This window comes from Scatophagus argus, chromosome 18, assembly GCF_020382885.2.
Source record: "Scatophagus argus isolate fScaArg1 chromosome 18, fScaArg1.pri, whole genome shotgun sequence".
NCBI lineage: Eukaryota > Metazoa > Chordata > Actinopteri > Scatophagidae > Scatophagus > Scatophagus argus.
Genome location: NC_058510.1, coordinates 13,236,510 through 13,251,440, shown reverse-complemented (window position 1 = coordinate 13,251,440; position 14,931 = coordinate 13,236,510). Strand labels below are relative to the sequence as shown.

General features: G+C 37.8%; 1 protein-coding gene across 1 annotated transcript; it reads right to left on the bottom strand.

Moving 5' to 3' along the window:
- Positions 1 to 4,139: 4,139 nt before the first annotated feature.
- Positions 4,140 to 6,736, bottom strand: ccl34b.4 (chemokine (C-C motif) ligand 34b, duplicate 4). Its single transcript, XM_046371597.1, has 4 exons — positions 6,580 to 6,736; positions 5,145 to 5,274; positions 5,004 to 5,062; positions 4,140 to 4,903 (listed from the first exon to the last, which is right to left on the bottom strand). The coding sequence occupies exons 1-4, from the start codon at positions 6,647 to 6,649 to the stop codon at positions 4,878 to 4,880; spliced, it is 285 nt and encodes a 94-aa protein (XP_046227553.1). The 5' UTR covers positions 6,650 to 6,736; the 3' UTR covers positions 4,140 to 4,877.
- Between the last annotated feature and the right edge of the window lie 8,195 nt (positions 6,737 to 14,931).

Below are 14,931 nucleotides of genomic sequence, written 5' to 3'. Positions count from 1 at the left end.
CACACATTGACATTCTTTTTTTTCAAGGAATAATGCTCAAGCAGGTGCCCTGATTACGTAATTGGTAGGATGCAGTGGCAGAGGAACTATTCAGTATTCCCTAAGTAATAATCAAATATTAAGTAAAAATACTTTGTTGCAAGTAAAAGTCCTGCATTGAAAATGTTGCTTTAGTAAAAGTATGTTAGTGTAATCATAAAAATAGATTCAAAGTATTAGGTGTTATACAACTGTATATGATATTAATAGATTATTATTACACATGCATTAATGTAAGATGACAAAAGATAACAAATTATTATTTTCACTATAGATGAATCTGCTGTTCCATAACTTTGCATAAGGTACACTATAGGGACCAAAGTATACAGACACACTTTTTTATGGGGCTCGGCCCCCTACTGTCAGTGAAGGGAAATCTTAGTGCTTCATCATACAAAGACACTTTGGTCAATGCTATGCTTCCAACTTTGTGGCAACAGTTTGTTGAAGGCCCTTTTCTATTCCAGCATGACTGTGTCCCAGTGCACAAAGCAAAGTCCATAAAGACATGGTTGGATGAGTTTGGTGTGGAGGAACCTGACTGGACCACACAGATCCCTGACCTCAACCCCATCCAACACCTTTGGGATGAACTGGAACAGAGACTGTGAACGAGGCCTTTTGGTCCAACATCAGTGTCTGACCTCAAAAATGCTCTATTGCATGAATGGACAAGAGTTGCCACTGACACACACAATTCCAAGAGCCTTCACAGAAGAGCAGAAGCTGTTATAGCAGCCAAGCTGTCTGTGTATTTAGAATACGATGTCTTTAAAGTCTCTGTTGGTGTAATGGTCAGGTGGCCCAGTACTTTTGTTCATATGGTGTATGTCACACTCCATGCTCGTTACCAGTTGAAAGTACTGCCAAAAACAGTACACCTTTCAGAAACTAATTTAGTCTAATCTAGACCCTGCAATATAAATCCTAAGTAGGACTTTAAGGTAATGTTGAGGTTGACGGGATTACAGAACTTTATGATCAAGTTCTGCATTTTTTTGGTGCTGTTAAATAAAACTGTTAGAGTGAGAGTTATTTTTAATATTTTATCCTCAACATTTAGGATACAGAACATTTTAAGAAACTCACATACTGGCCAAAATGATTATTTATGGACACATTTTATTAAAATGTACCATGTTTTTTGCTGGGGCTTTCATCTTTACTGGAGTAAGATATTTTTAACTCTTGCCACAGATTGAAAGGAAAACTGCTGGTTCAAACTGTGGATGTGCAGACACCTTTCTGACTTTGTGTAGTGTTTATTTTTCCATTGGCCCTGAGTAAACCCATTACTGCTGTGTGTATTTATCTGCACTTGACAGCTCACACTGACCTGTGCTGCTAGGGGTCAGTGAGGAAGAGCGCATGTTGCTTCCCTGGTAAATAGAAGAAAACAAACTCAAGTGTGAAACTAATTTATTGTTGTGAGACTTCATTTTTCTCCCAGGTGGCGTCATGTTTACTTTGGAGTGTGAAGCATATCAGCAGACTGCAGTTATGCCACTGAGAGGTACACACTGAAGACAAACCAGACTGACACACAAACTTGAATGGCAAAAAAGTAACTCAGAATATATAAATTAAATTGACAAGGTACACATTTTTGCAGAAACACAGAAAAAAGATGGGTACATTTACCAAATCAACTGTCCAAAGAGTTCATCTTCAACGGATGAGGAAAAATGTCAACCATCTGTTGTGCAGCTTGATGGAAATTACTTCTGTATCGGGCTGACTCATCCATCTTGCTGTCAGGTCACATTATAGGAGGTAAATGGACTGAATCTGTCAGACTGAGCTTCCTCCTACCTCCTACTACCTCACCCTTTGCACTTTACCTTTTTCAGTAAAGCTAATGTGCATTGACGAGGCCCATTTTATTGTGGAAAGAACCTGTGAACTACTTTAACTAAATCTTACTGATTACTTTTTTAAGGGCTTTCAAAACACACTTGTGTTCAACCACATCAAAAGCTTTGTGACAACCTAAAAAGAGAAGACATTTTTAATGTTTTTAAACCAATCGCTTACTTTCTTATATGGTATCACCTACAAGACACCTGATTAGACAGGTGCTAACAACTTCCATCCTGCACACCAATTAGGTCAAAGCATTCAGAATTTTAAAAGTAAACTTTTTTCTACTTTTTCTTTCTTACTTTCAAACCCATAACTGCAGGCATTTAATCATAAAATGACAACACTTATATAACTTATGTGTTAGATTTGGTGGTAACAGTTTGAGTTCAACCACTCAAGTGGAAGTGAGGAAGTGGAAGTGAGGGCCGCATGCTGTGCAACGTTGTCACTTTCTGAAGGATGAGAACTCAATTTAAGTTACAAGAACAAGAGCACAAACACTCACAGTCATAATCTCCCACACACCAGAAACAATAAACAGACAGCAGTTTCCCCCCCGTTGGCCTCCTCAGAGCCACCGTCTGCTTTTTCGCCATTCCTCCTCCTCCTCCTCTGTGCCTTCTAACAATCTGTGCTCTTTCACTGTTCCTCCTGCAGTATCTGTTCTCCAATCTCTCTTGATCTTCCTTCCACCTTTCCATTAGTTAACTTAAACCCAGATGAGACACGGTTTGCCTAAGACTGTCAAACATCTGGGAAACAGCATCACAAGGTGAACCTGTGGTTGAATCAGAATCTTTTGAATTTGCCTGACTTGCACAGCTTTGATGTGCTAGATAATAATTTAGTTCATACAAGTCTGATATTTCAGCTGTTCTTTATCTAAAATGTTTTCTTTGGCAAAGAAATTTATTAGGCTTTTGCTGAGTGTTGTTTGAAACTTGAGTTACCTTTATCAATACCTGGAACCAACTCTCAGCAGTACATATTTAGACATATCCTGACAAATATTTCAGTGTTAAGAACAAAACTGAACAAACGGACTGTATGTACACATGATACTTTATCTCACTGTGAAAGTGGGTCTCCAGAGTTAATGTTAACTGTAGATAATGTGGTTATTGATCTATTTTTATCTGTTGACACAGTTTTGAGCTTGTTTTTTACTTCTTGCGTGTGACAACTCTTACCGCCGTAGAAAATATGCTGGATTTCCTGGTTAGACATCAGTCATCCCTGTGAAAGCTTACTGGATAAAGAGACAAGGTTAACACACAGTTTACCTGAACTTGCGCAGACAGAGAGAAGTATCCACTGTACAAGGCAAAGATACACATGCAGGTAAAAATATACTTGTTCGTGGTCAGACGTCAGAGAGAGTGTGAGCTCACCTCCTTTCTGCACTGATTCCATTTTAATTTCCTTCTCTCTGCAGGGTCAGTATTACCCCTCAGCAGGGCTCACTGCCTACCACCACACCTGTGCTTCAGCATGTTTTCATCTGCTCTTTATTCTGTGTGATGAGAATGTTGTTTGACTGTGAGATATTTGAGGTCATTATTTTCTTTGTGTCCTTCATTGCTGGTGCAGGGTGTTGACCCCACAACAGTTGACCAACTGGTCATCATGTGAAAGGTCAAACTGGACTACAGCTAATACAGTAAGTCTTCACAGTAGCATTTCCATCAGTCTGTCTTATAAGATGACTTTTTTGAAATTTATTGAGGCTTTCATGTACTTTTACTTTTTATTATTAAGTCTACCCTCACTGGTACATGTGGTTGGAAAATGAAGATGACAGAAGCATGTGTCAGTAAAGCGCATTACATTCCAGACCACCACACAATGCATTGTCAAAAATGATCATACAGTTGCATCAAAATCTGTTGAAAAGAACAAAATTAGCAAATGGTGTGCATTATATAACCTCCATGAAGCGATGCTGTGTTTTACGAGACTTGTTTTAGACTGCATTTGTTTTAGATATCTGTACCTGATAAACTGCCTATTGAGTGTGTTAATACAGGGAACGTTCCAGGATTGTTTCTCACACTTTCTGCACACCTGCAAGTGCCACGAGATGGCGCTACAGTACGGTTGAAAATTCATATTTAAACATAGTATACATGTGCCAGTATGGGTGCGAACAGTGAATTTTGACCAAAAAAAAAAAAAAAAAAAGAAAATTTATAATTTGCAGAGTGAAAACAAAACACAAAATGGAAAAGGAAACATTAGCATTGAAACATTTTTATTTGGAAAACTTATCGTTTTCATAACGTATCGGAATTGAACAAAATATCTGCCACTTAAAAATAGAAGACATCAAGAATTGTTTTATTTTTTAACATTTTTGCTTATCGATAATTTTCATTGGCAATCTTCTGTTTTTTTCTTCAAGTCTGTCAATTTTCAGCGAGGGAGGTTTGAAGGGAAGGTCAAACAGAAAACTTAAAAAACTTTAACAGATTGAGATAAAATCCATCACAATAAACACGAAAATATTTGTTTTAACTGTATTTTGTTGAACTTTAACTTTATCACAGTATGCTCCTTAATTTTGTCGTGTCATACTAAAACACCTAAACTTAAACCCTCCGTTGTCACATCCAGCTCTCTTACTTGCAAATTGTTCATCACGTTAATTTCAAGGGATTTGGTTGGATATAAGAAGTGAGGCAACGTGAGCTTTTAAGAAGCAAAATATTTCATTAACTGCAAAAAACTGAAATAAATTGTTGTTGCGAAAACCAAAAATAATTTAAGAAGTTTTGAAGATTAAATATATTTATTGCCACATACAATGTTATTCTTACTGTAGCTATAGTTAAGTTAAGTTGGAAGCATTGAGGTATATGAATGCAAGGTGATTATTACATGTTACTGTGTGTGTGTGTGTGTGTGTGTATGTGTGTGTTGGGCTTTTCAAACAGCAGCAGGAAAAAAGTTTTGCTCAGGCAGGCGATGACCTTTCACAGCTTCGTCATATTGGCAGTAACTGCAGATCAAAGAGACAGAGACAAATAACAGCAGTGCTTCTGTGTTCTGTATTTGTACTGTTGTGTGTGTGTGTGCGTGTGTGTGTTTTGGTGACTTACTTTTCTGGACCCATTCAGAATTGGGATTAACACAGACTGGTCCGTGTTGTGTGTTCAAACTGAAAAAAAAAAATCAATCAATCAATAAATTGAACGATGGAGATTCTTTGCGTGTATGCTGGACATCATGTACGCGCTTACATTATAGCATCCACACAGGGACGTTTGGCAGGCGGTTGACGATACGTGTCCCCAGTCACATCACTGCTGATGTTAGCGGTGGAGAGTGTAACACAGCATGGAGGTGGGAACCTTCGGGTGGGGTGACGCTCTGACAAGGACAGAGACAACGTGACAGATTAATAGAGCTGATGTGTTTGGCCAAAGCGGGAATGTGAGAAGTCCAGTAGAAGGAAAACGACAGTTAGAATCTTGTCTGACTGTATATAATTTGAAAAGCAGGCGACATCCCTTCGATGCTTCAAAACTCAGTGAATTTAATTCAGCAACTGAAAAGTGCTGTCATGATGAAAGCAGGATGAGCTTATTCTGTGTCTCACTCTGTAACCACAGTTAGTGAGAATGTAAAAGAGAGAATCTCTGCTTAAAAACTATCAATTAAAAAGTGTTTTTGAGAACTGATACACTATAACAAAACGTGACTTGTTGCTCGTTCAGATGAATGTAATTCATTTTTAAATAATCCATTAAATGTTTCCAAAGTCCATTAAATGACCTGTGACTAAGGATGAGTACCCTTAGCAGTACTGCCACTCCTCTTGATACTGGTGTTTTAAGAAAAAAGAAGCTAGTTAAGAACAGAACTAACATTGCTTTATTTTCTCATATGTATTGTTTTAAACAAATCATTATAAAGTTATTACTGAATTGATCAGTTTTTGCAGCAGCATTATTATAGATTTTGCTTTAGTGACGATCGAAGTAAGAATTTACTGCAAAAAAGACATATCGGTGCAACAGCACAGGTCGGGACGTACAGTTCTTAGCTGTTGTTCTGGAGAAAAACCAGCATGTTGATAATACCTGTCATCACTCCTCAGATTGCTCGTATTGAAAGACTTGCCCTTATGGCAAGGAGCGTGGACTCTGCGGAAGTGTAACCGTACGTTTGACCAATAGTTCTCTCCGCTGTGTGTGTGTGTGTGTGTGTGTGCTGCATGCTGCTGCAGCCTGTGAATGACAACTAAGCCTTATTCACCGGCTCGGACGGAAAGACCTCCCATCTGGATTGTAACTGGCTAAAATGCATCAGCGACAAATCTGATTGCTTACTGTCATCCTCTTTAAAAAAAAAATAAAAATCAATCAAACAACAAACAAGTAAGATATTCTTCTAAAATACAAGAAGTGTATCATAACAAACAAGCTCACAAAACTGAACCACCATCTAGACTACAAATACACACAACTCTAAATACACTGATGACTCGAAATGTAAAGACCAGAGGCCACTCAGAGCAACATGAAAAGAGATCAACACTAAATCAAAGGAATTTGGTAGAAATGTATGCAAAAGAAGTTCACAAAGTATATGTTCAAAAAAATATGTCTTAATATCTGTTTGAGTGAAGACGGAAATGAAATCGGTGGGTCAGGGTAACTCTTTGGTACTTACTGTTGTTCGCAGTGGACAGAGAGCATGCAAAGAGCAGGAGAAGAGTAATGGACAGGATCCTCGTGGACATTTTAACCAATGGACTCGCTGTTTGACTGGTTGACTGATCAGGCTGCAACTGCACAAGCTGACTGACATTTGGATATTTATTGGCAAGTGCAGAATCATCATCTTGTGGTGGGTTTAGGTTTCGGAAAATGCTGATGACGTGCTTTTCTGTGTATTTGTGTACATGTCTGTATTGAGTGTGTATATATATTTTGTGGTCATGGTGCTATCACACCTCCGCCCCTCAGCAGAGAATCTTTTCAGCTGTCTGTGCAGCTCACCAACATCTGGGTAAGCTCATACTGAGAATCGTCCTGACACATTTTACTCACACACACACGCACACACATACCCTTATGAAGTATAGCAAAGTGTGAAAAACATGCACTGTGTGGTGGGTGATGCTACCTGTTTTCCATTTTGCTTTCAGTTTTTTCTTTAGTAATTGAAAAGAAACACACAAAGGCCATAATCATTCACTACTTTACTGGAAGGAACACCTTCAAATCCTCTTAAAGAGTAAAGTGAAATGTGTACAGAACAAGTGAAGGCAGGAGACCTTAATTTGAATTCCTCTGTCTGAAATTATGATTATGTGTTTTGCTATTTAAGAATATTTAAACAACCAATCTCCCAGACGTGCAAAATGCTAAATAATGGAACCGTGAAGTTAAATGATCCTGAGTTCATATTGAGCTGTCACTTTGTGAGAATAAAAACATTTAATATATTTAATATTTGATGAAATTATATGCAGTATATAATATTATAATCATTGTTACAGGTGTCAGGTACAGGTGCAAGTGTCATTTACAACTGCAGCCCGTCTCATCATTATTAAGGTTTCTTCTGTCAGATAGATCCCGTTAGATAAGTTTCATGTTGAAACTTGTTAACATGTTTCCCTTGTCCTCTATATGTAGCATCAAACACTACGTTTTAGCACAGTCACTTCTTCTGTCTAGATTACTCTAAATAATGCTGCTTGTGGTTGTGTGGCAGCAGAAGTTTCAGTCGAGCAATGTCAAAACACTGGCAAAGCTAAGAGACACCACATGAGGTGAGTGATGAAATACTTTGTGTTCTCCTTTTATGGTTGAACTTGAACCAAGCACAGGAAATTACTGGTGATACATTCCCCTGTGAAGTACTAGGCATTTTAAAATATTAAGTAATATAGCTTAATTATATTATGACAGTTGCATATGCAATTGCAATCTAATGTGTGTTAAGGCCAGTGTCCTAAATTTACTTTTTGAATCATCAACCGAGATGACTGACAGATGAAAAATATCCATCAGTGAAGAATATTTTTTTACCAACCAAAATGTATATATATTGCTTGACTTATATATAGAAATGCTGCAACAAAACAACTTCCAATCTTATCAAAGAGGTGGGTTGGTTTTTGCAGAATACATTTGCAGAGGTCAGAGGTCATAATTAATGGGATATTATTATGATTTTAGCATCTAATTCTTAAGAATTCTGTAGTGAAAGAACAAGAACACAAAGATAGATGTGACCTGTGTATTTAAACAAAGGAAAATAAGAAAAAATGGAAACTTTTCCATTTTACAGTCATTGGTGTATTGATTACTCAGTTTATGAGGTGCACTTTAATGCAGCGTGAAGGAACCCACTCATTTTGCCTTCCAACATGATGTAGATTTCAGAGTTTAGGAGGCACACCTGAGAGCACCTTGAACTCCAAGTCCCAGTGTGTGTCAAACCCCGACACAGACAGCAGCTTGAAGCAGTGTGCTGTAAATGACAACAAAACGCTGTAGAGACTTTTTATTACGTGGCTATTTGCCCACATTTGAAATAAGATAAAATAAGAACTTTATTGATCCCGCAGGAAATTGTTGTGCCAGGGTTCCAATACAAAGAAGTATACAAAAGTAGCAAGTCATTTTTCACACAAAATATAAAATAACAGAGTAATATATATAAAAAAATATCAGAGTACTATAAAAGATAACAGAGTATATACATGAGGTATAGATAGTTCATTTCAGACACTGGTTGTGGTTAAACTAACCCAGCAACTTTACTAAATGACATAAGAAGACTGAGCAGAGCAAACTTACCATGAGACAGTTTCTAATAAAATAACAGTGGCTGAAGATAGCAGAACAAGAATGGACTCACAATTCAGTTTGTGTCACAATAAATTATATTGGAGTTTCATTCATGAGAAATCAAAGACTTGAGCACTACAGCAGCTACAGACTTGAATAGACTGACAGCCTCTGCTAAGGAAAACAACCACCAGCAAGATTACTGGAAATGAGAGTGTGACCCCTGAATGACTGGCACAAATCTGAACTGCTATCAAAGCTGTTGCTTTTTCTGCGTCTCTAGAGTCATAAAGTTAAAGTGTGACACCGTTGATATTCAATGTCAGAGAAAAGGAACCCCAAAAATATACCCCCCCTCCCCCCCCACCAGGAAGGAAGGCAGCAAGTTGTCATCTTCTGCTTAGATTGGGCCTCAAGAATCATTTCAAAGTACACGTTGGCTGTGACTCAGCAAACTGATGTCGGCATTAGAAAGAAACAGTGACATGCCCACCCACTTGTTAACAAGTCATCCAGAGATTGTGTGTGAGTGGGTGACTGCTGGCTTGTAATTTGATGTCATAATGATAAAAACAGAGCTGTTGCTGGTCTAAAATATCTCATAAGAACTTAACTGGTTATTTAAGGTCCAAATGTAAATGTATAGATATCTGCATTCATTGTTGTCATGGCCTGTTTTAAGGCATCTTGTGGTCCTTAAAATTGTTGAATCAATGCCCACTGGGCTTTTGTAGTCATGTCAGTGCTTTGTCAATACCGCTGCTGTGTAGACAGTCCTATGTCCTGTCTACACAGCTCTACATGTGTCCAACAGGGTTATGACAGGCTTACCGTCCACACTGAAACACCAAAATCAACAGGAAAATGGCTCAATTTCTTCTTCCTCTTCTTTCTTTTTCTTCCTTTGTTTGTTTGGCATGCAACAAAGGATGGGTCACATAGACAGATCAGTTTGGAAAGATGCTGTTTGACAATCCAACACTAATTGTATTTGAAGCACGCTGAGGTATTTACGTCTCCAAGCCAATAAGCTTAAAAACATTTCATAAGCATTGCATAATCATTTGATGAGCCTAGAAATTGCTTTTAGTGTTATGACCCGCATTAACATCACTATTTTGCAGTGGTTTGACAATGAAACAGTCATGTCAGAATCAGAATCAGAAAAGACTTTATGTCAATGACAGTCAGAAGTCACAGAAGTTTGCTTCTTTATTTGACACAGAGTCATTTGGACCCACCTGTGTGTGTGTGTGTGTGTGTGTGTGTGTGTGTGTGTGTGTGTGTGTGTGTGTGTGAGAATTTTTGAGGGAGGTCATACAGTGTGAAAAGAAAACCAAACGGAAAATCAATATAACAAGTTTGTGCAGTGAAGAAATGAAAATACTGATGTTCCAGCTGCTAACCGCTGTAGCCACAGTTCATGTTTCATGTTTGATCATTATCTGAGTAAAACTCTGCAGCTCTTATGGCTTCTTGTGTTCGCATTTGAGAAAGTCAAATGTTTTCACGGTTTTCAAGTGGAATCATTATCAGAAATACATAAATACTCCAGAACATTTTCTTAGAACAGTTTCATAAGCTTAAGAGCTGACTTCAAGTTGCATAGTAAAATTATTACACTAATCATAATGTTTTCTTTTTAATTCATAAATAGACTTCAAATAGAATTAACTAATACTTCATAGCTCACATTGTCAACACAGGTCAATTAAATTATTTAATAAATAATTTCACTTAAGAGACATTGAAAGAAACTAAATATTCACTATAAGGCAATAATTTAGCAAATAATTATTTTCCACAAGTGCTATTTCAAACAAATGTTTGTTTCAGTTTTGAGTCCATAATCTTGACACATTCAGTCTTGGTTTCCATCAGCTGGAGGTGTAGGAGATGCCAGCTTACTCATTGTCACTCTCTGAAAAGGTTTCATCAGCAGGCATCTCAGGTGAGGAGGAGAAGGAAGGAGGAAGAGAGGAGGAAGGAAGAGAGGAGGAAGGAGGTGAGGTAGTGGATGTGATGATGGACAGGAGGGACATGGTAGATGAGGGGGCCACAGAGGAAGGAGTTTTCAGAGCTTTTGCTTTTCTGTAAAGGAGACGATAAAACACAGAATGTATGAGAACATAAGTTTGCGTTTGAAGGACTAAACAAATGAGAAAAGGCCAAGTGAGCATGTGAGTAAATTAATGGCCATGATAAACTCACTCGAATGCAATAATCTTGCGGCGAACCCAGGGAGCGTTGAGCTGACTGCAGAAGAGACCTGTTTTTGTTTGGAAGCTGCAGGAATGACAAACAAATGCGACATTAGACTCTTAAATGTAAAGGTTGGTAACATGCTGTTCATATGTCAGGTTTCAGAGGTGCCAAATTATAAACGTGAAATGTTTTAACATGTACATGTAACATTGCTCTTCGTACTTACATGACAGCCCTGACACATGAAGAGCTAGCTTTCTGGACCATGTATCCTGTGATTGGCTCATTTATCTCCTGACGGCTGACTTTCTCACAGCAGGATGCCAGCTTCTCAGCTAAAGTAGGATTCAAACAGGTAAGATTTAATTGTAAAAAAAAAATTTAAAAAAAATCATATGTCAGATTTTATACCTTGTTTATCCAAATCAAAATCTTACCTGCCGATCCAGAGTGAACCAGAGCCACCAGGACAATCGCGACCAGCACAGTCTTCAACGGGTTTCCACAGGTTACCATTTTCAACAGAGGGTGAGAACTGAAGTGTGGAACTGAAAGGATAAATACTGGATAAAGTAAGCTCTCTTTAATGTCTCTTGTCTCTTCCTCTTCAAAGAGCTCACTGAATTGACAGCTGTCTGGAGACATCAGACATTTAAGGCCTAAAAAGGAGAAGTCTTCTTTCCGGTTAGTCATGATACTAATTCTAAATCTAAACCTTTTTTCCCCCCTTTCTGAGTTAATGACTCGCAGATTTCTGGGGATTTCCATGATGTCACTGAGGACTTTCATCTTTCTGGTACATAAGGATTAAGTCATGGTTTTTCCTAATTTTCTGATTGTGGGGGTATCTGGAATCCCTTTCAGGCCAGAGCTGAGCTTCTGTCAGAACATTTGTTAAAATATAAATTAAGAAAAACATTTTCAAACAATCAGCAAACTCAGTTCAAATTGGTGTGAAGTGAAAGTTTGCCTCATTTAAATACTGATAAATTGAAGTTATCATCAATGGCTATATGTTCTTTTTTTGTAAAAGTATATTCTTCAGTAATACTGCAAGGAGGAAGAGGGGCCTACAAGCAAAAACAGCACAGTGTGGTATTAGATGAAGAGCTGCAGGTAAGAGCCTCTTACTGCGCCTCTGCAAGCAGCTCACTTATGCTGTTTGATGGATAAAAGCAGCACAAACATTGGAGGAAAGTGTGTTTATGCGCTTTTCTCCAATCGTTCATTTGACCACCAGTCACAGTCTACATCAGCCTGCTGCTTTGACGCGTTCTCAGGTCAAGACAAATGCATCATCAGTTAAGGACAGACCTTCTAACGAGCAGCATCAGTTGTAATGCAGATGCAAATCCCCACCATGCTGGGCTGACATGGTGAGTCAGAAACAAACACAACTGAGATATAATCAATAAAAATCCTTCCATCAAGTCTAAGACTTGTGCATGGTTCTTTTCGGTAGGATCCAAAAACTTGTTTTTGTAGCCATGCACCTTTACCTGGAATACACCTTACAAAACTGTGGTCTGCCAACACTGCAGCTGCACATGGGTTCTTGTGAGAGCAGTGCTAGAGGGAGCCTGAGATCTAAGGATTTCTTTGCCAGTGACTTCTCCACTGCAACTGTCTGCCATATGACAACAAACAATTTGAATTTAAACTCAAACCTACATTAAATCAGAATCACAATCAGAATTCCTTTATTTATCCCTGAGGGGAAATTCATTTTGCGTACAGACATTGCACTTGCAATTTTCCCGACCAAGAAAAAGAAAATGAAAAACATAAAATAAGATAAAAACTAAAATAAAGTATAAAATATGAAATAGCAGATATTTACATATATCTGTACATTTATACATTTCCAAGGCAAAAGTATGTGTGTCCGTCACAGAGTTTAACAGTTTGATGGCGACAGACAGGAATGATTTCCTGTGTCGCTCTGTGGTGCACCATGGGAGTAAGAGTTTCTGACTGAACGAGCTCCTGTAGCTGATCAGCACATTGTGGAGACGGTGAGAGTGAATGCCAGTATCGTCCTTACTTTGGACAACATCCTCCTCTCAGACACCCCTGTCAGAGAGTCCAGTTCCTCTCCCACAACATGGCTACCCTTCTTGATGAGTCTGTTGAGTCTGTCAGTGTCTCTCACCCTCAGGCTGCTGCCCCAGCAGGCAATAGCATATGTGCTGTTGCCTCTCTATTTTACATGGTAGTTTTTCTGTCCTTTGTCTTTAAACACAAGATACGTGTCAATGACAAAACCTTGTTTGCAGCATTGACTATTGACACCCAAAATAAGTGTTGACAGGGAGTTAGAAGTGACAGAAGTTTTCTTCTTCATTTGGTGTTGTCTCATTTGTACCCAACCATGTCCATGAAAGTGTGAATTATGGGAGGAGGAAGACCAAGATGGAAAATCAATGAGAAAATTGCTTAGAGGTAAAATGAAAGCCTCTTCTTTTGGCCCTGTAGTATTTTTAAGTTCCAACCACCAGGGGTGGAAGTAAAAATTAAATATACTATCATCACTGTAACAAAGTTGTTATTTATTTATTTATTTATTTTTAAAATTAGATTATTTTACTTTTATTTTAGTACTTTCCATTACATTACATTTCATCAGTCACTTCATCAGTCACATCCTGGATCCTCCAGGGGAAGTATGCATTCAATGACAATGACAATTGCTGAAGTGTGTAAGGACTTTCTACTGTTTGTGATAAAAATAAATCCCTAATGTGACTGAGGCTGAGTGGACTGGTTATAGTGGGACAGAGAGACTGAGTGGACTGGTACTATTGTGTTTTGAGACTAAGTGTTCAGAGATATTGAACCTAGAGCAGATTACTGATTAGATTACATAAGATTGACAGAATATTCAAATAAAAAACACATTTGATTCAATAAAAGTGTCTGGCTACTTAATTTATGTGGCTTGATAATACTTGCTGTACCCTTCATGGTGTCCATAGATTTTTTTATTCATTGCAATCCATTTTTCAAATAAATGTAACACAGTAACTTTAAGTCAGAGTGTTTGAACAGACCTAATTTTTACTTTATTAAAGTACATTTTTACATACTTTTTCTAAAATGTTGTAGTACTTTTTCCATCCTTGGGAATTGCTAACCACAGCTGCTACATGGCATGCTTCATGTTTGATCGTTATCTGAATAAAAGTCCACTGAGCTTACAGACTTTTTCTTATCCATGTCAGACAGAAGTGAGAAAAAAATGAAAATAAAATAGTAAAAACTGAATGTAGGATCATCTACTCAGTATTTATTTCACTGTTTTCACTGTTGTACAACTTCTCTGTTGGCTGAAAGTTATAAATAAATATCTCAAAACGTTTTCTTTAAGTTGAATTCACTTTAAGATGCATAGTAACAATAAAATCATTGCACTGAAGTTGTATACAGTATCTGCAAAAATTCATAAATAAAAAAAATAAAACATTTCACAATAAATACACGTATCAATGCTTCAATACTTATACGTATCAGCACGGGTCACTTAAATTCAACTAATAAATAATATCACTTAAGAGACATTGAAAGAAACTAAATATTCAGTGTAATGTAATAATTTAACATAATGTGCTTTACATTGAGTCCATAATAGGTGACTTCTTGACAAATTCAGTCTTGGTTTCCTTTAGCTGGAGGTGTAAGAGATGCAGGCCTACTCATTTTTGTTTTCTGAAAAGGTTTCATCAGCAGGCATCTCAGGTGAGGAGGAGACAAAAGGAGGAAGAGAGGAAGGAGGAAGAGAGGAGGAAGGAAGAGAGGCAGTGGATGTGATGATGGACAGGAGGGACATGGTAGATGAGGGGGCCACAGAGGAAGGAGTGTTCAGAGCTTTTGCTTTTCTGTAAAGGAGACGATAAAACACAGAATGTATGAGAACATAAGTTTGCGTTTGAAGGACTAAACAAATGAGAAAAGGCCAAGTGAGCATGTGAGTAAATTAATGGCCATGATATACTCACTCGAATGCAATAATCTTGCG